Below are 26,508 nucleotides of genomic sequence, written 5' to 3' on the forward strand. Positions count from 1 at the left end.
TGCCACATGGCTCGTGGCTTACCGGCATCTTCACATGCTGTTTCTCATCATGGCGGCTGGCAGTGTCTCTCTGACTCAGCCTCCCACTTCCCAGCTCTATTCTCCTCCTTGTCCCGCCTACACTTCCTGCCTGGCCACAGGCCAATCAGTGATTTATTTATTGACCAATCAGCAACACATTTGACATACAGACCATCCCACAGCACTCACTGGATCAAACTAAACAGTTAATTTGTGAGAAGTGGATAAACATCAAACTGAATGTGCTTATAGAAGAAGAAGAGGAGGAGGAGGAGGAGGAGGAGTTGGAGGAGAAGGAGGAGGAGGAGGAAAGAAAGAGAGAGAGAGAGAGAGAGAGAGAGAGAGAGAGAGAGAGAGAAAGAAGGAAAGAAGAAAAGAAAGAAGTTAAGAAAAAAGAGAGGAAGAAAGACAGCTACTCTTTTCTCAATCTTCAATTCCTATTTAGAAGCACTTAATTTTTTTGATCACAGCAAGTCTGTAGATGATGAAACAAATGGAACTAAAACTACTATTAAGACTTCATCTTCAAAAACAAAAACAAAAAACAACAACAAAAAACAACAACAACAACAAAAAGAGTTCACCCTTATGCCAGGCAGTGGTGGTGCATGCCTTTAGTCCCAGCACTTGGAGGCAGAGACAGGTGGATCTCTGAGTTTGAGGCAAGCCTGGTTCCAGATAAAACATGGCTGCTGTAGGCAGAAGTTTCTGTCCCACAGCCAGTTCCCAAATAACTGATACAGAGGCTTAATATTAATTACAAATGATTGGCCCATAGCTTAGGCTTATTACTAACTAGCTCGTACAACTTCAAATAACCCATTTCTATTAATCTATGTACTGCTAAGTGGCTCGTGGCTTTCTCCAGCATGTTTTGCTCCCTCTGTGTCTCATGGCAACTCCTCTGACTCTGCCCTTCTTCATCCTAGCATTCTTAGTTTGGTTGTTCCACTTATACTTCCTGCCTAGCTACTGGCCAATCAGCTTTTAATTAAACCAATCCAAGTGACAGATTTCACAGTGTACAAAAGGATTACTTCACAGCAAGCTACACAAAGGAACCTTGTCTCATTAAAACCAAAGAGTTTATCCTTATTCAAGACACATCTATAGTTCCAGGCTATTTCCTGTCTCCATAAATAAATCAGGTCAGTTAAGACCCACTCTTTTGTTAAAAATGCATTAATTTAGTTGGGCAGTGGTGTCTCACATCTTTTATCCCAGCATTCAAGAAGCAGAGGCAAGCAGATCTCTGAGTTTGTGGCCAGCCTGGTCTACAGAGTGAGTTCCCAGACAGCCAGGGCTACACAGAGAAACCCTGTCTCATAAAAACAAAAAGTCGTAATTAAAAAACATATTCCCCACTCCGTTGTTTATGCCTCATGTAATCCTCACATCTCAGAACACATTTTGACTTAAAATTCCAAAACAATGGAGCAATTTATATATTTTGCCTATAATAGAAGTCACTGGAAACTTTTTTTTTTAAATGTACAAATACTCAAGGGCACCGAGAAGCAAGAGTTGTTTCTCCCAGGAATAAACAGGAGGAAGAGATCAGGTTCACTTGCATGAGCATACTGGATATAGGAAGTCCTCAGTCTCTCCCAGGATGTTTCCTCAAACACCTGAGTGAGAACACAGGAACCTTGGAGTGCCCATTCAAGACAGGCTGTGGCTTGCTCTCAGCTTCATGTGTGGGATTTCAACAGTGCAGGGAGAGCACTTCAGGTCTGAAGGGTGCCCTGTACAGCATGCTGTATGAAACAGCTCAGTGAAAAAGCACCCTGGAAGTCTGAGCTTAGCAGACCATTCCCTCCACAGCCACATGTACTTACTAAGAGGGAGGGTGGGGAGAGTTTAAAAATAGAACCATTACTTCAGTGTGAGCTGCTACTGGGGGAGGCATGGTTTCAGGTAACCCAAAGCTGCAGATAAAATTTGTCTCTAAGAAAGGTAGCAGTCCCTTCTCAGACTGAGGAACAGCATCTACAGCATGACTGTGATGGTTACTTCAGTGTTGACTGTGGTTCTCAGTTGTTTGGTCAACACCAGGCTAGATGCTGCTGTTAACATAAAGGATATTAATCCCTGCATGCAACGAAGGCCTTCCCCAACTGGTAGACTTTTCGACAAAAGATAGGTTTCCTTAAAGAAAAATGATTTTGCCTCAATTCCTCAACACCTAAATTCTTCCTGCTTCCAGTTTGATGGAATGTCCTTCAGACTTGAGACTCAAGCTCTGTGATCATATGAACCACAAAGACACACGGGCAGAGGAAATACACACACACACACACACACACACACACACACACACACACACACACACACCTCTTAGTCTGTGCAACTCCTAACAATCACAATACTAGTCATTTAATTCTCCCAGAAGTTCTAAGACACTGAACATACAATGGCTGGACCCTACATAAATGGGAGAAGTTGAGCCAATCTGCCAGGAAATCAATCTCATTACCTGCATTCTACAATGCAGGAAGCCATCCTGTTAGTGGACATGTAGGAAGTCAGACTGCTTTCTCAGAAATCATCCAGAAGGTGAAGAGCTTAGTTATCACTCAGCCACTAATGCTCAGGACTTGGCCAAGTATGCTGGCTACCGACTCACAAAGAAAGCCTGCTTCCAGTGAGAGCTACCCGATGTGTTGCACACACCTGATCTACAGCAAGTTGTAATATGCCTGATAAGACAAAAAGCTTTTGGCCAAAACAGTTTTAAAATTCTAATTATTGGACTCACAGCTGTTCATGATCATTTGCTCATGATAATGTGCCTAACTATGAAAAATTGTGGTTTGTTTTGTTTTGTTTTATAGAATGCATGTAGATTTACTAAGGAAAAATTAGAAAGAACTCTTGTTGAGGGAGAAATACCCAAAATATTCTGGTTTTAAATACAACTTCCTTACCTCAAAAGCTTTACTATTTAAGATAATAATATGAAAAGTATAAAAAGCACTGAGTTTATAATTTGTACCTAATTTGCAAATATTAAACTTTAAGGATAAAATTAGTCAATTACATTTATAAAAATCAATAAAGTTTGAGACCTCTAGAGCAGCCACTGGGAATTAAAAAGAACCCAAAAATAGCAAAGCAGTATCTGGGAAGGGTGCATTTGATAATTAGATTTATTTAAGAAAAATAACAAATATCAAGGACAACCTTTAGTCACTAGAACTTCACAGTAGGCATTTCAAATATTTGATTTTTGACTTGTGGTAATTAAATAAAAAACATCACTTTCAATAATTTTCAGCAAAATGGAAAAAATCACGGTTGACTTAAGATCATTTAATAATTTAACTTCATAAAACATCAATACTAAATTATGACACTGTAAACATGATTAAAATACATCTTAGGCTACAGAAAAAAGAAAAGTCCAACAACATAATCCCCCAAACAGTACAATTCTCACTTCCTTGGATACAAATATAGCAAAATTACCAAAATGATACTAACAGAACCAACCTGTCAGTTAGGGGAAGACAAACAGAAGACAATCCTTAACAGGGAAGACCCCCAGAAGGTTATAGCTGTAAAAGTCATTAGGTGCCTTAAAATGTTCTCTGGGAAATTCTGCAAATGCTCCTTAATGGTCTGTCCAGTTATTTAGAAGATCTGACCCCTTGGATGCAGCTTCTGACGGCAGCACTGGAATGCCAGCTTCAACTCAAACTTCAAGGGTGCTGTATCAATAATGCACAGGAAAAGAATGTCAGTGACCTCCACACTCCTACTCTGAGAGCTCTTCCTGAGTTTCCTGCTTATTCACCCATGTCAGCTGTATGAAAGTGACACCTTTAGAGGTGACAGTGAGGACACTTTTCTTTAATTTTGGTGATGGTCAGATTGGAACTGGGGTGGCTCTAGACTGGGTTTGTGGTGGATGGAGGAAGGAGTTGTGAGTCAGATGCCCAATACTGTGAGAACCCAAGATGCTGGAGATGATACCAAAGGTAGCCCAGAAGTCTGAATCATCAAATGTCCTCAGCGAGGCTGATACTGTGCTAGGAGATGTTGGGTGGCTTGGGGGCTTTTCTTTCTTAGAGGGGTAAAGACCAGCTGATAAGTCAACTCTAGACTGAGTGGCCAATAGGTTGGTCACTTGTAACTCAAGGACTTGACAAGTTCACAGATCGAATCTCTAGCAACACCATATAAATATGATCACACCCACCCTCAAGATTAGACACATGCTAGCAGAGAAGCACTTAACAGAAATGCTCAGCCAGGTGCTGGTGGCACATGCCTTTAATAATTCCAGCACTCGGGAGGCAGAGGAGGGTGGCTCTCTGAATTTGAGGCCAACCTGGTCTACAGAGCAAGTTCCAGGACAGCCAGAGTTATACAGAGAAACCCTGTTTTGAAAAACCAAAAAGAAAAAAAAGGGAAAAGAAAAAGAAAGAAAGAAAAGGAAAAAAAGAAATGTTCGGCATCCTTAATCATCAGGGAAATGGAAATCAAAACTACTTTGAGAGTTCATCCTACACCATTCAGCATGGCCATGTCAGAGGAGCAGTAGGTGGCAATTGAAGTTCAAGGAGTCAGCCCACCAGGAGGCGATCCCCTGACTGGTTACTCTCCATTAGGCAAGGTCCCCGAGACCACAGACCCCGGAATGTCTTTTGCTTCTGCTGTGTCTACACATGTTTGCTGCTGCTCTTTCTCTGGCATCTGGCATGGTGTGAATGGGTGTGGGGAGATCCCCACTGCCTGTAATGTAGTGTGTTTATCTCATGGAAGTATCCCATTCTACTGGGTATTTTTACCTCTGGATTATTATAAAGATGACTTCCTCCCTAAGCTGTACCATCTAATTGATAATAATAATGTTAGCTTATACAGAGTTTTGATGAATAAAAATAACTACAAGGAAATGTTACACAGCTAGGGCCTGTGAGTTTCACTTAGGAGCTGCATAGATCGTAGCTCAAGCTAATGATTAAGAGAAACAATTGAGTCTCAGTAGCCAGGCTGGCTCAAATTCAGTCTTTTTTTTGAAAGACACAGTCACAGGTTTTGGTGTGCATCATTGGCTGAAACAAAGCCTTATAATACTTCAGGTTAGATCAGATGTTCTGATAACAGCCTTAAGATGAAAAATCGCAGAAAACAATCTAAAGTTCACAAGGACACAAAACTAGCATGAAAAGTACAGAGCAGCCCAACTGTTACTGGCTGATGTATTTTCTTGCTAGGGTTGGTTGATGATCAAAAGTAATGATTAATTGCTTGTACCCATTCCTGCCCTCAATCTCCTGATATAAAGAACTATTGATGAATGGAATGCATCCTAAGGATCTAGAATACAGCTGACTGATTGTTCTTTATGTATGGAAGTTAAGATTTGTGATTCCTTTAAGATTCCTTATAATATTAACTTTCAGGATAAATAGTAAAATGATTGATTCTTTCTTTGTAACCACAACTTGCAGCCTGCCAACAAAAGAGTTGGCTATGAAAAAAATACTTTGTTTGCTCATGTTCTGTTAATCTGTAACCAGTTACTTAGATGTAAATGTATATGGGATATTGGGAAGAATTTGTTTTCAATCATGTAAGAGAGATAAACAAAAACCAAACAAACATGTCTTCACCTGTACTCTGCAGGAATTTAGCAGAATCACTGTAGGGGGAGATATTAGAATTAACAGTTGTTTTTTAGAAGTACCTTGACCTTGAAGAATCCTTGTGGAAGACAGTTATTGTTTTGCTGAAGGGGCTGTGCAGCCATCCCATGACTTTGCTCACAAGATGACTCAGGCAAACCTGAGGCTCTTGTATTATTGTGTATTGCACACAATACATAATAAAGGACTAGAGTCATGGAGGCATGTGATGCTCTCCTTCAGTAAGACATGTAAATTTAGATTAGGGATCTTGGTATGAGGAAATACTTTGTGTAACAATCATTAAATATGCCTCTGTATGGCTGTACAGGGTTCAGTCCATCAGAAGAGGGTAGACCTTCCTTCTGTCACATGGGCCTTAAAATTTCATCTTGGAGTGCCTTCTTTCTTCAACCAACAATGAAAAGAACACAAAAGAATAGAGAATAAAAAAGGAAACCATCAAGAGACAGTATGTTTTTTCTCTTAACCCTCCTCAGATAAGGAAGTCTAGTACACTCAGACTCTGTGGATTTCCCTTTGAGCCCTATGCTGCTAGAGGTTGCCCCACAGGTAGTGATAGTCAATATCAATAAAATGAATGACAGCTCATGCTGGTGAGGATGTGTAATGGGGGAATACTCATTCATTGCTAGTGGGAGTGCAAACTTGTACAGCCACTATGGAAAGCAGTGTAGTGTAGCATGAATCTTAAAAGTTCTTATTAATAAAATCAAACCTGAGCCAGGTATTGAGGTGAACTGGAAGATCAGAAAGACAGAACAAGTCACAGCTAACCTCACCTGGCCAACTTCTCAGCTGATCTTGTTTCCTCAGACTGGAAGCCTCTGTCCTCATATCCAAATGGCTCTCAGATGAACTGTGCTGCTCAAAACCTAAAAGCTTAACCAGCCAAATGCTTCTAGTTCCTGGTCTTCACGCCTTATATACCTTTCTGCTATCTGCCATCACTCCCTGGGATTAAAGGCTCGTTTTCTGGGATTAAAGGCGTGAGTCACCATGCTTGGCTGTATCCTTGAACAGATAGATTTCTGCCTCTGGAATGCTAGGATTAAAGGCATGTGCTACCACTGCCTATCCTAAGTATCTAGTGGCTTTTCTGTTCTCTGACCCCAGATAGGTTTATTAGGGTGCACAATATTATGGGGAACACAATGCCATCACAGTGTAGTGGTTCCTCAGGAAGATGAGAATCAAATGTCATCAAGATCCAGTTATACCACTCTTGGACATATACCTAAAGGACACTTGCTCAACCATGTTCATTACTGCTCTATTCATAATAGCCAGAAACTGGAAACAACCCAGATATCCCTCAAAAGAACAATGGATATAAAGAAAATGGTACATTTACACTATAGAGTATTACTCAGCCATTACAAAAAAAAATGAAATCATGAAATTCACAGGCAAAGGTATGGAACTAGAAAAAAAATCATACTGAGTAAGGTAACTTAGACCCAGATACGGTATGTATTCACTTATATGTGGATTTTTACTGTTAAGTCATTGACAAGCAAGCTACAAACTGCATAACCACAGAGGTTAGACAGAGTGTAAGGCACTAGAGGAAGGACAAATCTTCCTAGGATAGACAGCTTTGGATGGGTGGGTGGGTGGGGGCCACAATGGAAGGATCAGATAGGGAGAGGGAAGGAAGAGAGGGGCAAGGAAGGGACTATGGGGAGGGACAGCTAAAACTAAGGGCATTTGAGGGGATGCATAGAAACAACACAGTAGACGCTTCCTATTACACATACATATGTGAGGGTGATCTAAATAAATCACCAAACAACAGGGAGACAGAGCCCCAACTGGACATGTCTCGTCATCAAATGAAACTTCCAGTATCGGGAATGGGTTGCATCTAATTGAGTTCTTTAGGGCCAAAAGGATCCCACGGAACCACCAAACAACCCAGGCTATTGCCACGGCTACTGGTAGATCTCCACAAACTGACAATAAGGTCCTATTACTGAAGACAACACTTAGACAACTTACTGAACATAGAGAAGTGGAGCTGGTGCCTACCTAGAGATTTCACCCCTCCAGATTAGTACTCATAGTACTGGAAGGTTCTCTGCATGCTACCAAAGGAGAAAGGTAAACACCAACCCAGCTACAAGCCCTTCGATCTATAAGAGTGACCTGCCTACAAGATATGCGGGTGCAATAGCAGTACAATTATTTGTACAGTTATTTGTAGGAATAACCAACCGATATATGATTTGAGTTAATCATCAGTTAACCTATCCACTCCATGAGATGGAACCCATGCCCAGTGCTGCTTGGGTGGCCAATAACCTGAGATTAAATAGGGTAGGGACCTAGGGGGAAACCAATTACTACTGTTCTGATAAACGAACGTAGCAATAAAATGACTCCTAGTAACATTCTGCTTTACTCATAGACCAATGTCTTGCTTAGCCATCAGAGAAGCTACCTCCTGCAGCAGATAGGAACAAATACAGAAATCCACAGGCAGAAATATGCAGAGTGACAGACCTTGGGACACTCAGCCCTAAAATGGATGTCCTCCATCAACTCTCCCCTTAGAGCTCAGTGAAACTGTGGAAAAGCAGGCAGAAAGTGTAAGAGCTGGAGGGGATGGAGGACAGCAAGGAATCAAGGCCTTTTAGACACAACAAGGCTGGCACACATATGAACTCACAGAGACTGTGGCAACATGTACAGCACCTGCGTGGGTCTGCACCAAATGAGGTCCTAGAGCTGAAAAAAGTGGACACACGCCTCTATCCCTAAACCCAGAAGCTAGCTCCACTTGATAGTCATTTGCTAATAAAAAATTAGTTTTCTCCAAGTGAGTCTCATTGGGGAAAAAAAACCACTCCCTTTTTTTTTTTTTTTTGGACTTTACAGGTCCTTTGTGTATATATTATGGCTTCCAGTTTGGCGGTCTTATTCTATGTATGCAAACATACATTGTTTCTGTGTCTATATGCATTTCTTGTGCCTTTCCTTCAGCTCTTTATTTGTTTGGCTGTTTTGTCACATTCCGATTTGTTTCTTTTTATTTTTTTTTATTATTATTCCTTAGATTTTTTTCCATTTGTTTTCTAACAAGAGACAGAAAGGGTATGGCTCTGGATAGGAGGGGAGGTAGGGAGAAACTGGAAGGTGCAGAGGGAGGGGAAACTAACCAGAATATATTATATGAAGATTCTATTTTCAATAAAAGAAAAAAAGAGGACATATGCATACATGTATGCATACACATGCATGCACACACACAAAACTCACCGCTGCCTTCAAAGCTTGATCCAGGTCTTCAAGAAGGTCCTTTTCATCCTCTAGGCCCACAGAGAGTCGGATCAGTGTGTCACTGATCCCAAGGGTAGCTCTGTCCTTCTCAGGCACAGATGCATGGGTCATGATTGCTCTGGAAGTAAATGTGAAGAAATGTTATCATTGGATTGTGCCAGGTATATTTCTAGCTAAAATGTTGGCAGTTATCTTCAGGTCTCTTTCTGCTCCTATTTTTAAACTTTTATAATTTTTCAAAGGCAAACAGAAAATAAGCAATTATCAAACTTATCTCCTTTTGTCATGATTTTATTACTCACATGCCATAAAAATGGGTTAAGGACAGCAGTTTGGTACCCTGGTAGGGGAGAAACCAGTCACCTGTGGACTGGACCACCTGTCTGAATGAGACTTTAGCTGAGATCAAATTGCTCCTATACTGCTCTTTAAAAGAAACATCCTTCTGAGGAAGATCCAGGAAAGGCAACCCCAGCCAGCAGCAGGCAACAGAAATTCTAGTGCAGAACACATGCAAGAAAGGACTGAAAAATTTTTCCAAACTAGAAGCTGATCATTCTCAAGAGGTGCAAAGTCAGGCTTCCACCGCATCATGCACTACAGGAAGAAACGAGGTGTTCTCCTTACATTAGAGGATGAAGGAGGCACTGGAGAAAAGCAGACAAACCTACCCAAGAAGTCCTGGCAAGATGGTTATGGAAGCTCAAGGGAGGGTCTGAATAGACTGAGAACCACACAGGGGAGGCTGTGATACCTAGATCCAGGGTGTGTTCTGCTGCCAGTTCGCTTATTTCCCTGTGCTCTGCAATTGAACCAACAACCCTCAGACCCACGAAAAAAAGCACTTGAGCTGTATAGTACATAAACAGTATCTTTTGTTGCTCTAAGGAAGGTTTTTTTATTTTTATTTTTATATATGTGTACATGATTGGTAGGAGGGGCACAGGATGTGTGTAGAGGTCAGAGGACAAATTTGTGCAGTCCGTTTGGTCCTTCAACCTTTACGTGGGTTCTGGGATTTGTGGTGATATATTGTGTACCCTAATAAATTTGCCTGAAGATCAGAGAACAGAACAAGCCACTAGATTAAACATAGAACCCAGGCAGTGGTGGCACATACTTTTAATCCTAGCACTCAGGAGATCTATGTGGATCTCTGTGAGTTCAAAGCCACTCTGGACTACATGAGATTGACTCAGTCTAGGAGAGAAACAGAGCCAGGCAGTGGTGGCACACACCTTTAATCCCAATACTTGAGAGTCACACATTTTTAATCCCAGCACTAGGAAAGTTGAAATAGGAAATGAGGGTAGGGAAGAAAGGTATATAAGGCAAGAGGAGACAGAAACTAAAATCTTTCAGCTGAGAAAAGCTTTTCAGGCTGAGGAGTCCTAGAGGTAACAGGTGGCTTGTTCCTTTGTCTCTCTGATCGTTCAGCATTCACCCCAATATCAGGCTCAGAGTTTGTTGTTTTGTTTTTTTTTTTTTTATAAAAAAAGACCACTTAGCAATTCATGTTACGGGGATTGGACTCAGGTTGCCAGGCTTATGCAGCAAGTGCCTTTATCTGCTGAGCCATCTTGCTGGCCCTCTAAGGAAGTGTCCAGGTGGTTTTTGTTTGAATATAAGCTAGAGTCATCTGAGAAGAGGAAACCATAGTTGAGAAAATGCCTCCATAAGACTGGCCTATAGCCGGGCGGTGGTGGCGCAGGCCTTTAATCCCAGCACTTGGGAGGCCAGCCTGGACTACCAAGTGAGTTCCAGGAAAGGCGCAAAGCTACACAGAGAAACCCTGTCTCGAAAAACCAAAAAAAAAAAAAAAAAAAAAAAAAAGACTGGCCTGGATGCAAGCCTGTGGGGAATTTTCTTAATTAATGCGTGGGCTGGGCCCACCCGCATCAATCATTAATTAGGAGGTGCCACCCCTGAGCAAGTAATCATGAGACATAAGGACAAAAGCACAAGAAACAGAGACCCACTCATTTGCACACTCAGGATCCCCATAAAAACACTAAACTGGTAGCTATAATATATACACAAAGAATCTGTAGCATAAAGAGAGAGAAAATATGTAAATAAAATAAACGTAAACAAAAAAGATTTAAAAAAAAAATGAACGGAAAAGCCTTGACATAATGGTATGAAACAAGGAACCTCCAAAGATGCTGCTGAGTTCATTCTCTGTTGGCCACCTACTGCTTGGTGTGAAGCTATTAATTTTTTTCAATATTTGAAAGATTTATGTTGTCTAAAGAGAAACCAGATACATAATATGAAAATTTTTTTACATACAGTTTACTTTGTAAAGATAGTGGCAAGGAGGGAGGAAGGGAGAGAGAGAGAGAGAGAGAGAGAGAGAGAGAGAGAGAGAGAGAGAGAGAGAGAGAGAGAGAAGAGTTAAAAGTAATCATTTTCTTATCCTAAAATTAATAATTTTATCAACGTCTAAGGGGGAAAATGATTAAAATCTGAAGCCTTAAGACACTGAGCATTCATAAGCTGTTGGGCAGCCTTTTCTAGAACACTGGCTGCCCATCCTGGAGTGGGTTATCAGGTTCCTAAAATGAAGACACTGAAAAATGTTCTCCAGCGGCAGGAACATTCCAGAATTTCACAGGTTTTAGAAAGGTTGTAAAAACACTGGTAATCAGCACAGTATTTTTTGTTTTCAAATAAAATACCATGAGTAAGAAGGGTGGACACACACACCTTCTTTTCTAAATATGAAAGACTCTACTGATCATAATGGTAAACCCATGATTTTAAACCCATTTTCAGAAAAGTAAATGATTCTACTATTAGAGGAATATTAGTGATTATATGGAAATGAGGTGTGCTAGGGATTAGCAGTGCTTTGATGCCTGCAGCCATTACTTTTTAATGAGTAGGAATTTCACGTAACTTCTATCTTAAAAGTATTTCATAAGCATCAGTTAAAGTACATAAAGTTATTTTTAATTAGGGAATACTAGAAAAGTATGGACTGTGAGAGTTCAGAAAGGTAAGTCTTCATGGACTTAGTTCCAATTCATGAGACAAAAACAGAAAATCAAAATAAAAAAGGAGGGAGGAAGGAGGGAGATAAGGAGGAAATAAGGGAAGAGCAAGTATTTAAAAATGCAACAGATGCATAAAGTAGTCCATAGCAAAAGACATTTTTTAATACTGTAATATGAGCCAGGACATTAACTCAGGCATTTCCCCCACACTCTCTAAACTGAGATTTAAAAAGGGTAATATCCTGGCTAGTTTTGTGCCAACTTGACATAAGCTAGAGTCATCTGAAAAGAGGGAATCTCAATTGAAAAAAAATGCCTCTATAAGATTCAGCTGTAAGGCATTTTCTTAATTAGTGTTTGATCAGGGAGAGTCCAGCCCATTGTGAGTGGTACCATCCCTGATCTGGTGGTACTGGGTTCTATAAGAAAGCAGGCTGAGCAAACCATGAGGAGCAAGCCAGTAAGGAGCTTCTCTCCATGGCCTCTGCATCAGCTCCTGCCTCCAGGTTCCTGCCCTATTTGAGTTCCTGTCCTGACTTCCTTCAATGATGAGTAATGATGTGGAAGTAAAAGCCAAATAAACCCTTTCCTCCCCAACTTGCTTTTGGTCATGGTGTTTCATCATAGGAATAGAAACCCTGACTGAGACAGGTACAAAGTGTTTTCCGAGGATAAAGAGTTAACATACGGTATCTGGGTGGGAGGCTAACCCAGTATACAGACTCTATTTCCTCTCCTCTATATTGCTCCAATCACAAGAGTGTTGGGAGGCCCAAAATGAAGGTTGACCAAACAGACAAGTCCTGACCTAAATATACTTATCTAGTCTGAGAGCTGAGCAACATTAAACTCAACCCCTAATAAATCAGGAAACATCCATTTTTAAGGAGAAAGCCTTAAAGCAATAAACATTTCCTCCTTTGAGAAGCAAATTGATTGCACATGAGTGTGCCCTGTTGCGCTCACAGACCCTCTCTCAGGCATCTTCCTGAAGGACTGGGGAAGAAACATGCCATCTGACCTGCTTCAAAGTTGACTTAGATATATTTCCTTAAACTTTGTGAATCGGACTCTCTCTACAACTGTAAATGGGAAGTATGCCTACACACAGGACTTTGAATCTTTAATATAGTCCTCCCAAGACACATCATTTCTGAATGTGTACAAAAATATCTCTCTACAGCTGAATGTGGTGGTGTGCACCTAAAAGCCAAGCATTTGGAGCTAGATATAAAACAGTCAGTAATATAATGTCATCCCAGGCTGCAGAACAAGTTTTAGAACAAATTGAGCTGTTTGTCCTGCCTCAAAAAAGTAAAAACAAACCAAAAAACCCCCAAAGTCATGTTTACTGATAACAGGTGAACAAAAAGAAGAAGTAGTGATGCCATATTCCTTTAGTAACAGCTATAATAAATGGTCACCTAGCTCCAGACTGTGGAATATTCCTTTACACTGTGTGGATATATGTTGCTGTGATTGGTTTAATAGAGGAGCTGACTGGCCAATAGTTGGACAGGATGAGGTTATGTTGGAGAACCAGACTTAGGAAAATGGGAAGAAAAGCAGAGTCTGAGGCGTTTCAGTGAGATGGAGAAGAAACGAAATAAACATGCTGTGCTGAAAAAAAGTACCAAATCACATTGGCAATGCATAGATAAAAATATGGGCTAATTGAAAATGTAAAGAGTTAGCTAATAGCTGGGTGGCGGTGGTGCACGCCTTTAATCCTAGCACTCGGGAGGCAGAGCCAGGTGGATCTCTGTGAGTTCAAGGCCAGCCTGGTCTACAGAGCGAGATCCAGGACAGGCACCAAAACTACACAGAGAACTCAAAAAACAAGAGTTAGCTAGTAACAAGCTTGAGCTATTGGCTGAGCATTTATAATTAATATTAAGCCTCTGTGTGGTTACTTGGGAGCAGCTTGCAGGACAGAAACTTCCACCTACAAATACCACCAAACATCTGGCACCTATATCCACATAAGACCTAAGAAAGCTTAAAAAAGTTTCTAAACGCACAAAAACGGAGCCAAATGTGGTTTCCTAGTCTCATGTCTCTCATGCCAGCTGTGGTACAGAGACATGTCTCCCAGCCACTGCCTGTGGGCTTCACGCCATGAACTAAGCTGCATGGTAGGTTTAAGTTTTGCTCATTCAGACAGAAAAGATTACAGATAAGCAGTAAAGACAAATCCAGACCAAAAAACCTCTAGACAGGTTACAGTGTGTTTAAAAATATACATAGGCTTGGGAGAGAAAGACAAAGGTTATAAACAGTCACAGATTAAAAAAATAGTTTAAAAATAGTAAATCCCTTAAAAAGGGAATAAAGTAATATAAAATATAATAAGCCACATAAAGAAGGGAGTCTAGATTCTGTTTGTTATTATGTTTTTTTTTAGATTGTCTGACTACTAATGAGGGAACAATGGCTCCTAAGACACACTGGATTATACCAATCTATATATTTTTAAAACATCTTGACTTCAAAATGGAAGTCAAAGATATCTTACTTCGGGGAAGAGGCTATGCTTTTATTTCCACAGGAGATGAGAGGCTGTGGATTTGTTCCAGGTTGGTATGGAGCAGTTTGACTAGAAAAGACCACCTGAAAATTCTGACTACAGACATAAAGAAATAAACCTAAAAAAAAAAAACAAAACACAAAACGTATATTTTATCTGCTCAAATATAAAACAACGCCGGGCAGTGGTGGCACACGCCTTTAATCCCAGCACTCGGGAGGTAGAGCCAGGCGGATCTCTGTGAGTTCGAGGCCAGCCTGGGCTACCAAGTGAGTTCCAGGAAAAAGGCACAAAGCTACACAGAGAAACCCTGTCTCGAAACCCCCCCCCAAAAAAACCCCAAAATCAAATATAAAACAAAAAAATCATCTTTAACTGACTTGTACACACCATATATTCAATACTTGTAATGTATGTTACCTTTAAAAGTATGTATTTTCAGAACAAGGGGACCAAACACCAATGAAAATGGATGGCCCCGGTCCAGCATCTCAGAATGCCTCTTTTGTTTTGTTTTGTTTTGTTTTTGTTTTTGTTTTTTGAGACAAGGTTTCTCTGTGCAGCTTTGCGCCTTTCCTGGAACTCACTCTGTAGCCCAGGCTGGCCTCGAACTCACAGAGATCCGCTTGCTTCTGCCTCCCTACTGAGATTAAAGGCATGCGCCACCACCAACCGGCTTCAGAATGTCTCTGTTACAGTCTCCTCAGAATTCTGCATCCAAAACAGCTTCAAGGCTGCTGGATGAGATGGTCCAGGCCCACAGACTACTCCAGCCAAGACCTAACAATTATCATGATGTTCTCAAGGTTCCCCCAAAGATACTAGTACCCACAAACAACAGGAAGTAGTCTACAGAATTATGTCCACATTCCAAAAGATGGGTTATGGATGTTTATTATCATTTAAGGGGGGGGGTTGGTTATAAGTTGTTATTGATAATGGTCAGGAAAAAACTGAACGAAGGAGATTAGATTCAGGGATCTTATTCTAAAAAGAAAAAGGGGGATATAGAAATGACAGGATAAAGGGGTGGATTATTGATCTACTTTTAAACTAAAAAAAGCAACTACTAGTCTTAAATATTTTACATTGGTGTGGATTTTGGCTTATTAATACAAATTTAAAGTTACTTTTGTTATACTCTTGTTTAGGGTATTGTACTTATGCAACTCATTTAAAAATGTAATGTGCAATTTAGAAATACAGATTAATAGTAGTTACCTATAATAATCAAACTTATAATCATGTTAGGTATGTTTTCAAGGTCATACACAGATATATTTATATAGATAGACAGACAGATAGATAGATAGATAGATAGATAGATAGATAGATAGATAGTCTTTGAACACTTCAAAGAACTACAGCATATGGCATTTACTATGTTTAATAACCTAGGGCTTTTCATGACAGTGAGACAAGTCTGCCCCTGACAGAATCAATTTATTTCAAAAGAAGATGATGGGCACTGAAGAACCTTCATGTGGAGTTTGCTTTCTTTATGGCAAAAGCTAGCCATTTGGGCAAAGAAACTGCCTTACCTTGACTGCTTGACAGTATATTGTCCAAACTGGACCAACAGAAGACAAAAAAAAAGTGACTGCCAAACTTTGCCAAGACAAAGCAGGACAGTTCTTCAAAATTCCCTGCTTCTCCAAGACTGTACAATGCAAAAAAGAAAGAATCTCCAACTAGTGGTGCTGGCATAACTAGATGTCAACATGCAGAAGATTGCAAATGGATCCATATCTATTAGCATGCACAAAACTCAAGCCCAAGTGCATCAAGGACATCAACATAAATCCAGTTACACTGAACCAAACAGGAAGTAGTCTTGAATGCATTGGCACAGGAGACCCTTCTTAAATATAACACCAGGAAGGAGCACAGACACTGAGAGCAACAGTTAATAAATGGGACCTCCTGAAACTGAGGAGCTTCTGTAAGGCAAAGGACAGAGTAAATAAGACAAAAAGGCAGCCTAAAGAATGGGAAAAGAGCTTCACCAACCCCACATATGACAGAGGGCTGATCTCCAAATTACATAAAGAACTCAAGAAACTAGACATCAAAAAACCAAACAATTCAATTAAAAAATGTGCCACAGAGCTAAACAGAGAATTATCAACAGAAGAATCTCAAATGGTCAAAAGACATTTAAAGAATTGCTCAACATCCTTAGTCATCAGGGAAATGCAAATCAAAACAACTCTGAGATACCATCTTACACCTGTCAGAATGGCTAAGATCAAAAACACTGAAGACAGCTTATGTTGGAGAGGATGTGGAACAAGGGGAACACTCCTCACTGTTGGTGGGAGTGCAAACTTGTACAGTCACTTTGGAAATCAGTATGGCAGTATCTCAGAAAACTGGGAATCAATCTAACTCAAGACACAATGATTCCACTCTTGGGCATATACCCAAGGAATGCTCAATCATACCACAAGGACACTTGTTTAACTATGTTCATAGCAGCATTATTCGTAATAGCCAGAACCTGGAAATGACCTAGATGCCCCTTAACTGAAGAATGGATAAAGAAAATGTGGTACATATACACAATGGAGTATTACTCAGTTGTAAGAAACAATGACATCATGAATTTGCAGGCAAATGGACGGAACTAGAAAATATCATCCTGGGTGAGGTAACCCAGACTCAAATGGACAAACATGGCATGTACTCACTCATAAGTGGATACTTTATCCTTAGCTAACCAGACTACAACTCAAGCTCCAGAGAAGATAGGTAACAAGAAGGACCCTAAGAGGGACACATGGATCACCCTGGGAAAGGGAAATAGATGAAATCTTCTGAGTAAACTGGAGGTGAGGGAGGGATTAGAGGGTGAGGGGATGGGGAATGAGAACATAAGGGAATGGGATGGTCAAGCTGGAACATGGATAGAGTGGGAGAGTAATGAGAGAGATACCATGATGGAGGGAGACATCATGGGGATAGGGAGAAACCTGGTGGTAGGGAAATTCCCAGGAATCCACAAGGATGACTCCAGCTTAGACTACTAGCAATAGTGGAGAGGGTGCCTGAGTTGGCCTACCCAGGTAATTAGATTGGTGAATACCCTAACTGTCATCATAGAGCCTTCATCCAGTAACTGATGGAAACAGATGCAGAGAACCACAGCCAAGCACCAGACCGAGCTCCAGAAGTCCAGTTGAAGAGAAGGAAGAGGGTGTCTATGAATAAGGGGCATCACAATGAGGAAATACAGAGACAACTGAACCAAGCTAGTGGGAACTCATGAACTTTAGACTAACAGCTGTGGAGCCTCCATGGGACTGGACTAGGTCCTCTGCACAAGCGAGACAGTTGTATAGCTTGATCTGCTTAAGGGGCCCCTGCAGAGACTGGTGGACTGGAATTTCAGTACTGTGGAGAGATTGGAACTTTTTTAGGTTCAGAGGCTAATTAATTTATCTTGGGCTAGTGTCAGCCTTTTGGAACAGCCATTCCTTGTCCTACTCTGTATCTGAACTAACATCATGTGATAATAAAAACCTCTTAGAAGCTATTAGCAAAACACTAGCTTCCACTAATCCAAGAACTACGGATGTTATCAACAGCATCTTTGGACTATAACACAGCTTTCACAGTCTTGTGCCTGACTCTGATGCTCTCACCATCTTGTTGTGCCCGACTTTCTGATGTACCCACCAATGTATTTTAAACATGCCTTATGACTTTCTTTGTTCTGTAAAACTATAAAAACCTTGTGAAACTACTTCCACATTGGAACATGGAATTTGGGTTAACTCAGTCTGTATTCCTGGGTCCAGGTTCTTAATCCCTTTAAGATGAGAGCTACGGTTTTTTTTGGTTTTTTTTTTTTAATTATTTATTTATTATGTATACAATGTTCTGCCTGCGTGTATGCCTGCAGGCCAGAAGAGGGCACCAGATCTCGTTATTGATGGTTGTGAGCCACCATGTGGTTGCTGGGAATTGAACTCAGGACCTCTAGAAGAACAGCCGGTGCTCTTAACCTCTGAGCCATCTCTCCAGCCCGAGTTACGGTTTTTATGTCAATAGATGAGAGAAGTACTCGAGACAGATGCAGCAGCTCAACATGAGACACAATGCAAAGAAATCAAGATAATCAACTATTAAAAATAAAGATTAGATAAGTGAGATGTAGTAATAACCAAGAGAAAAAAGATCACACTTACGGGAGCTCGGCTAGACTCTCATATCCTCCCAGACTCTCAGCCAGAGTAAACACCTAGCAAAGAAAACAGGAATTTAGATTGCCCGATAACATAGTGCTAAATTCTGAAAATAAATGTTTTTGATGAAATTTCTCTGGCTCAGGAGGGATGAAGAGTGATAGTAACTATGAATAAACCAAGAATCAAGCAAGATACTAAGAAAAAGTCAAAATAATGTAAGGCAATTAGATGTACTGCCTTCAGACCTTTAAAACACGAAAAGTTGCTGGGATCAGTAGCCCAGAACTGTCATCCTAGCACTCAGAAGACAAGAGGCAGGAAGATTTCTGTGAGTCTGATGCCAGCCTGAGCAACATCGTGAGACCTTACCTCAGTGAACTATACAAAGGTTTTAGGGTTGTAGCTCAGTGGTAGAGAGCTTGCCTGGCATGTACAAGACCCTGAGTCTCATCCCCAGAACTGCAAAATCAGTTATCAGTCAATCAGTGAATCAATCAGTAAATCAATCAATCAACAATAAACTGAACAAAGTCAGTTTCCTACATCACCATGGTTTGGATGATGACTAAACAGCCTGCAAGTATTAAATATTATGCTTAAGACAGATGGTACCACCTTATGGTACCACCCAGAGGGAAAGACAGAAGGGTCGCTGCAAGTTCAAGGCCAGCTTGGTCTACATAGCAAGGACTAGGGTTCTAGACTATAGAATGAGTAAGGCCCTGTCTTAAAAGCAAAGCAACAGTAACAATAAATACATAATATCATACTTAAATATTATTTACGTGAGCTCTAAAACCAAACAGTTTACTTTTAGACCTGCCTCTGTTGTTTCTCTTTAAATAAATACCTATAAATGTCTACCATTATCTACACTAGTCAATATGTGACACTTTTTTTTTTTCAAGACAGGGTTTCTCTGTTTACTAGTACTGGTTGTCTTGGGACTCCCTTTGGAGACAAGGCTGGCCTTGAACTCACAGAGATCAGCCTGCCTCTGCCTCCTGAGGGCTGGGATTAAGGGCGTGGGCCATCCATCCAGCTATGCAGCACCTCTTAAATTAACACCTCCTTTCACTGCCTATGGAGAAGGGGAAACTTCTTAGTCCAATAGTTGCTTTGGTTTGCACATGGTCTGTCCCGAGGTTCCCTGTGTGATGTGAACAAGGGGCAGGTCCTGCAGAGTACAGTCTCTCAGAGGATAACTATCAAGGGTGCCACCCTGATTCATGTTCATTGGATGGGTAGTGTCTAAAAATCCTGTACACTCTTGCTCCTGTCTTCTTGCTCCCACATGCCCTTTCTACTTCTGCCACATGGATGCTGGCAGGCGGCTTGATCCCTTCAGCCACCAGAACTACACACTGAGTGACTTGCCTGGTTTGGGTGAGGTGGGTCCTACCAAAGTTCATGGGCTGGAGTCAAGGTTCTCAGTGCGACATGTTTTTAAGAAGTGGGGGTTGATGGGAGGCTTTGAGGCCATTGAGGAGAGAACTAACCAAGATACTGCCGACTGCCATCAGAATAAGCCTGCCCCCAACTGCCATTGGCCTTCCTGACTGATGACTGCTCTTACTCCTCCACATGATGCCATCTGACACTAGGCCCTCAGCACAAGGAAGGGGCCACTTGACTCTGACCTTATGCTTTTGGTCTTGAACAGTCAGTGGAGTAAACCTTTATTTATAAAGTAGCCTGTCTCTGCATTTTGTGATAGTAATGAAAAACAGGCCAGTATATCTAGTCTTGGGTATTATAGCAGCAGTAAGGACTAAGATTATATTACAGTGACACAAAATTTACTCCTTTTTTTGAGGCAGATTCTTACTGTGTTGCCTAGCTTCATCTCAAATTTATAGGATCATGTGATCCTCCTGCTTCGGTGTCCCAGATAGCTAGAACTGCCTAACTTGATTTTACTAAATGTCTGAAGTTAATACTCTCCTTCTGATCTTATTAAATTTGAGCCAGGAGAACTTTGCTCTGTCTTATGGGAGTGGCCTGAAAGCACAAAGCTTGGGAGTGAGTATGAGCCACTATAAGGAAGTCTCAGAAGAGTTTTGAGCTCACCTTTAGATTCTTGAGGAAAGCCTCGGCGTGCCGCAGAGCACCCTTGATGTAGAAACTGACCATCCCCGGGCAGCCTGTGCACTGGCGCTTGGCCAGCTCATGCTGAGGGTGAGAGGGTAGCCCTGCAAACACAAAGCACAAAAGAAGTCTCTTTCTAAAGCCACACATACAACTTCAAGGGAACAAGTCCACTGTCCCCAAAGTCAGCTTCAAGTAAGCCTGACAACAGGCTTACAGACATCTCTTCTGTATCTTCCCATGCCCTGGCCACGTCTCCTTTCTTGACTCCATCAGCAAGTGCTCTTTCATTCAGGACCTTTGCATGTCTGGATTCCCTTGTTAATTTCATCCTTCTGGAATTCCTTAATTAATATATTTTAGGAACAAGACTATTTCCATGAGCAAATCCACTTATTTTATTAATATTGGATTCATATTCCCAGAGAAAATCCAGGCCCAACAGTTGTTGGATGCCTCTGGAAATACTCAACCATGAGCGTTTAACAAGTGCCACCCACTTCTTGGGGCATAAATCAGAGCCCTTCTCTCTCCCTGTATCCAAAATGTACCCCAGCAAACAGTGTTTACCAAATGACAAGTAGAGGTCTGAGCTCATACATTTCTACTCTGACTTATCCAATTTCCTTGAAGACAAATCTTAACTACCCTACACTCATGATCCCATAGCCACAGGATCTAAGAACAAGGTTTCACAAGCTCATGGACAGTTTAACTGGTCACTGGTAGCATAAACTCAAGGGGTGACAATGTGTCTGCTAATCCACCAAAAAAGGGCAGTGAACTGAAAAGAACCAGGGGGATTCTGGTACATTAAGGCTCAGTGGGACAAGCTTATGTCATTTATAGTGTTGAACTAATGACTGGCAGGGTCATCAGCCAGTCAACCAAGAATTATCCTGTAATTGAAGTATACGCAAGCCTCAGAGTTAAAAACCACAGAAGCATCTAGCATGTGAGGCTGTTCTTAGCACCTGACATCCACTGCCTTCAGGCCAGCATCTTGTCTATCCACTCTCCACCATGTCATTCCAGAGCCTGATACAAAGTGGCAATAACCAATAAACAAATGTAAAATTATATGAAAACAGAAACTCACAAAGAATGACCCATATAAAGTCTCAATCTAGACAGAGCTGCTTATAACTCAGGTTGACATACCAGGATAAATAACCTTTTCTACCCGGGGATTCGATTCCAAGAAACGGGCCACTGCCATCCCACTCTTGAAGTGTTTCTCCATCCGGACCTGTAGAGTCTTCAGGCCTCGGCAGCAGAGGTAGCAATCAAAAGGGGAAGGAACCGCTCCAATTGCTGGAAAGAGAACAAATATTGGATTATATGGTGATATTTTATTTGTGCTGAAATGTGACTTTATTTGTATGTTAATAAATAAAGTTGCCTGGGGGTCAGAGCTAAGAGCAAGCCATTTAGCAGAAGTCTGGCAGTGGTAGCACATGCCCTTAATCCCGATCACATGGCAGGCAGAGTTTGTGTGTTCAAGGACATAGCCAGCTTGGAGACACACGCCTTTAATCTCAATACCAATCATAGAGACCTGGAGGTCTGTATAGACAGGCAGTGACTGAGGAGGTCATGTGGTTGGGTTTACAACCAATGAGAAGGCAGAACAGAAACTCAATAAAAAGACAGACACATAGGAAGTAGGTCTCTTTCTCAGGGGAAGGACAGCAGCGGCATCGGCTGGTAAGAAGGTGGTCTCAGCTTTTGGCTACTGCTCTGATCTCTGGGCTTTTAACTCTGCATTTGTCTCTGTGTTTCTTATTTAATAAAACCATTCAGAATTACATCTACAGGGTTAGCTTGAAGACACCACAGGGCCCAAGGAGTCCTCTGGTTCTTCTTTTTCAATATAGTGACTCAGAAAAATCTAAATATGAAGCTCAATGTTTGTGTTTTAGGAAGAAATTGCTATGTTGAACAGGAAGCATGAAATGAAAACAAAGATGCACTTAGAGAAATGTGCTTTAAATCAGAGAAATGGATATCTAATGACTAGGAAACCAAAATGAGGCTTTCATCTATGAGGAGACAGTCTTTTATGATTCAGTGACATGACATGTCACATAGTGTGGGCTTTCACATCTCTGAAATACACCACAGAGAAAATCTACAGTGTGGTCATGTTTGTTGCTACACAATGAGCTAACAAACACATACCTTATTTATGTTTTTAAAGATTTTATTTTTATTTTAAATTATATATACATATATATATGTGTGTGTATATATATATATATACACACACATATATATATGCTGTACATATGTGTGTGTGTGTGTGTATTTGTGCATCTGAGTGCAGTGACTGCAGAGGCCAGAAGAGCAAGTCAGATCCTGGGAGCTATAGTTACAAGTGATTGTGAACCCTGACATATGGGTGCTGGGAACTCTGCAAGAGTTCTCTGCAAGAGCAGCTCCAGGTCTTAGAGGCTGAGCCAACTCATTCCTACTTATTTATCAAGCAGTCAGTCAACTCCCCTCCTCAACCCCTTTATTACTTTAATAGTGATTTCTAGAAGAGTATTTAATTTTTAATCATGTCTGTCTCTTATCTATCAGAGTGCAGTGATCACCTATACTTGAGGCAAACTGAACAACCTACCAGGAACGGTATTTAATGTACAGAAAGGTGCATGTTTAGGTCTTCAGTATTACTCAAACTTAATCACCATTCCAGGTGCTTATGTACATGAAAGCCAAAATTTCAGTGTTTAAAACAATCCACTGAGTCTTAAAAACTCACTTCATTTTAACAATTTTGTTAAGCAAATAACAAAAGTCACTCCTTAAATGATGTCATGAAGTCATAAAAACTAGTTATGCTATAACTCTATTTGTTTGTTTGTTTATTTATCTGAGACAGGGTCTCACTTTGTAGCCCTGACTGACTTGAACCTCACTATGTAGACCAGGCTGGACTTGAACTCTCAGAGATCTTCTTGCCTATCTGCTTATCAAGTGCTGGGTGTAACTATGTTTTTATGACCTTTTTTCCTTCTCTCTCTCTCTAGTACAAATATCAAATGTAGACTCTGGTGGCATAACAAGAATCCAGGCTTAGAGGGGTGGAGAGATGGGCTAGTACACAGAATGCTTGCTGTACACGAATAAGGGCCTGAGTTAGGATCCCAGCAACCAAGCAGGAATCTGGGCATGGCTGTGTGCACCTGTAACCCCAGTATGGTGCTGGATAGAGACAGGGGGATCACTGGTACTTAGCTATAGGTTTGAGTAGTGACCCTGTCTCAAAGGACTAAGGTGGAGATTGTCCGCTTCTGGACCGCACATACACACACCACATACATAAAGAAACCCAGGCTTTTGACCACTTACAATTTTGCAGGAAACGAAGCCGATTATTAAGGTCATCAGAATTAACAGACACTAATCCCATGATAACATCACTGTGGCCTAAAACAAAACAAAAACACCACCATCAACAACATTTCCTGTTTATTCTCCATTTAATAATTTCCAAACTGTGATTTTTCTTTTGAAAAAGGCCTAAGGGCAAAGCCTTATCTTTGATCGTTTATGTGAACTTTATCCAGTTTTATAGCAGTGACTATATCTAACGCAGTAAAGTGAAAATCATATAAACAGCCAGTGTCTCCAAGCTGCCAGCAAAACGAAAGCATACTCCTTACAGCAAACCCTATGAGCCATGAACGCAGTTTTGTTCATGAGACATGAGATTCTGAGTGTGGTGATGTATACCCCAGTGCCTGAGACACAGGGAGATCAGAAGTTCAAGGCTAGCCTTGGCAAATAGTGAGTTCCAGACTAGCCTCAACTACAGTAAAATCAAAGCTCTTCTTTTATTTTACTTTTCAACACAAACCACAAATAAATCCTACACAATAGCATAAGGGTCCAAAATGCCAGGCCCTTGCCACTGTCACCTACCTATGGAGAAGAGGGTTTAAGATTCAGGCTATGAGCTAGGCGGTGGTGGCACATGCCTTTAATCCCAGCACTCGGCAGGCAGAGGCAGGTGTATCTCTGTGAGTCTGAGGCCAGCCTGGTCTATAGAGTGAGTTTCAGGACAGCCTTGGCTGTTACACAGAGAAACCCTGTCTCAAAAAAAACCAAAAACCTGAAGAAAAAACTAAGAAAGATTCAGGCTATGTTTATCTTACCATTCATGTATTTTGTGGCAGAACACATACAAATATCAGCACCCAGAGCCAAAGGTCGCTGAAAGAAAAAAAACAGACATGTTTACTTCAAATGAGAAACCATGTGAAATGCACATCCACTTGCATCTGTTGCCTCAGATCCCAGTTGAATCCTTCTCTACCTTGCTGTGTGAGAATCCACACATTTTCAGTTTTTCTAAGATCTTGAGTTTGTCCCTACATTTTCTTCTACCAAAGAAGCATCCAAAAGAAAACAAAAACGAACAAACCAAAAATAGACTGGGCTCAGACTCTGAAGGTGCAAGTTGCATCGAAACAAAAGGCAGGCCCAGGCCAGACCTCCCTATGCCTTTCTTTACAGTAGTTATGGCTCTGAGTTTACTGTCTGCAGTAGAGATATGTCCATTTTATGAGTCGTTAAATACACGGAGAAGTTTATGATATGGAAGAATCTAGCAATTTTTGTGCCAAGTCAGCACAAAGTACTTTGCTCAGATTTTTAGTCATTAAAACCTTATGAGGTACAAGGTGATTGTTAACACTTGATTTGCTGAGTTCATGACTCCTAATCACTCTTTTATTATACTAGTTTTGACAGGTATAAAATCACAAAGAAATCTGCTGAGGCAGGAGACAAGGCTCAGCATGACCTGAGTCCAATCCCTGGAACCTAAAGATTGAAGGAGAGAACCAAATCTGCAAAGTTGTCCTTTGACCTCCACCTCCACTCTACAGCACAGACACAGGTACGAATAAAAACAGTTTTCAAAAGGAAATTTGTTGAGATTATCCTCCTGCTCTAATATTGCTGCCAATTAATCAACCTTACATCTTTAAGGTTTTGTTTTAAGGTTTTCATAGGTTTTGTTTTCTTCACATAAAGTCCCTCTAGGTAGCTCAAACTGACTTAAAACACCCATGGCTGTGGGTGGAATGTCTGTGTCCCCCATTTCACATGCTGAAGCTTAATGACCAGGCCACGGCATTAAGAGTCAGGACTCTGGGAGGTGATGAGCTCCTGATGACAGACCCGTTGTGATAGGATCAGAGCGGCATTAGAGTTCCAGAGAGCTGCCTGGATTCTTCTCCCATGAGAACATAGACTTGGCCCTCCAAGATACCTCAATGTTGGACTTGTGGGCCTTAGATCTATAAGAAGCAAAGTCCTGTTCTGAATTCACCCAGGTTACAGTACCATGCTACAGCAGCCAAACATGCTAAGAATTCTAAGTCATAACATAAAACAGATGAAGTAGAAATTCCTTATTTAACATGGACTGATAACCAACACTCAGTCAAAATATGGAACACATCAGAGATACAACCACCTAATAAGCTATGTCTTCACATGCTCTACATAACCTAAGAGATCAGGAAGTGCTGCCTGGGTGGTAGTCTAAAATCACAGGCCTATGTGGAGACCAGAAGGGCTAAAATAAAAAGCAAAAGCCCGGTCTCTAACCACCAGCTTTAAGCCCTCAGGACCCAAATGTGTAAAAAGAAACCTCTAGATCTGAACTCCTAAAGGCTCCTGGTGCCTCACCTGACATGGCCAAGGAAGGGTCATTGTTACAAATTTACTAC

The 26,508-nt window shown here is 41.1% G+C and overlaps 1 protein-coding gene across 3 annotated transcripts in view; it reads right to left on the minus strand.

The window, feature by feature from the left end:
* Nucleotides 1-3,152: 3,152 nt before the first annotated feature.
* Cth (cystathionine gamma-lyase) overlaps nt 3,153-26,508 on the minus strand; it is a 40,215-nt gene continuing 16,859 nt past the window's right edge. For all 3 annotated transcript variants that reach the window (XM_052730465.1, XM_052730467.1, XM_052730466.1), the window contains exons 6-12: nt 24,925-24,982; nt 24,119-24,196; nt 21,923-22,075; nt 20,744-20,865; nt 18,674-18,726; nt 8,937-9,075; nt 3,153-3,731 (exon numbers count right to left, since the gene is read on the minus strand). In XM_052730465.1, the coding sequence (XP_052586425.1) occupies nt 3,723-3,731; nt 8,937-9,075; nt 18,674-18,726; nt 20,744-20,865; nt 21,923-22,075; nt 24,119-24,196; nt 24,925-24,982 (612 nt within the window). In that variant the 3' untranslated portion in view covers nt 3,153-3,722. The remainder of the gene's footprint in view (nt 3,732-8,936; nt 9,076-18,673; nt 18,727-20,743; nt 20,866-21,922; nt 22,076-24,118; nt 24,197-24,924; nt 24,983-26,508) is intronic.

Source organism: Peromyscus californicus, unplaced genomic scaffold, assembly GCF_007827085.1.
Source record: "Peromyscus californicus insignis strain IS unplaced genomic scaffold, ASM782708v3 Scaffold_9__1_contigs__length_137607984, whole genome shotgun sequence".
In the NCBI taxonomy this organism is placed as follows: Eukaryota; Metazoa; Chordata; class Mammalia; order Rodentia; family Cricetidae; genus Peromyscus; species Peromyscus californicus.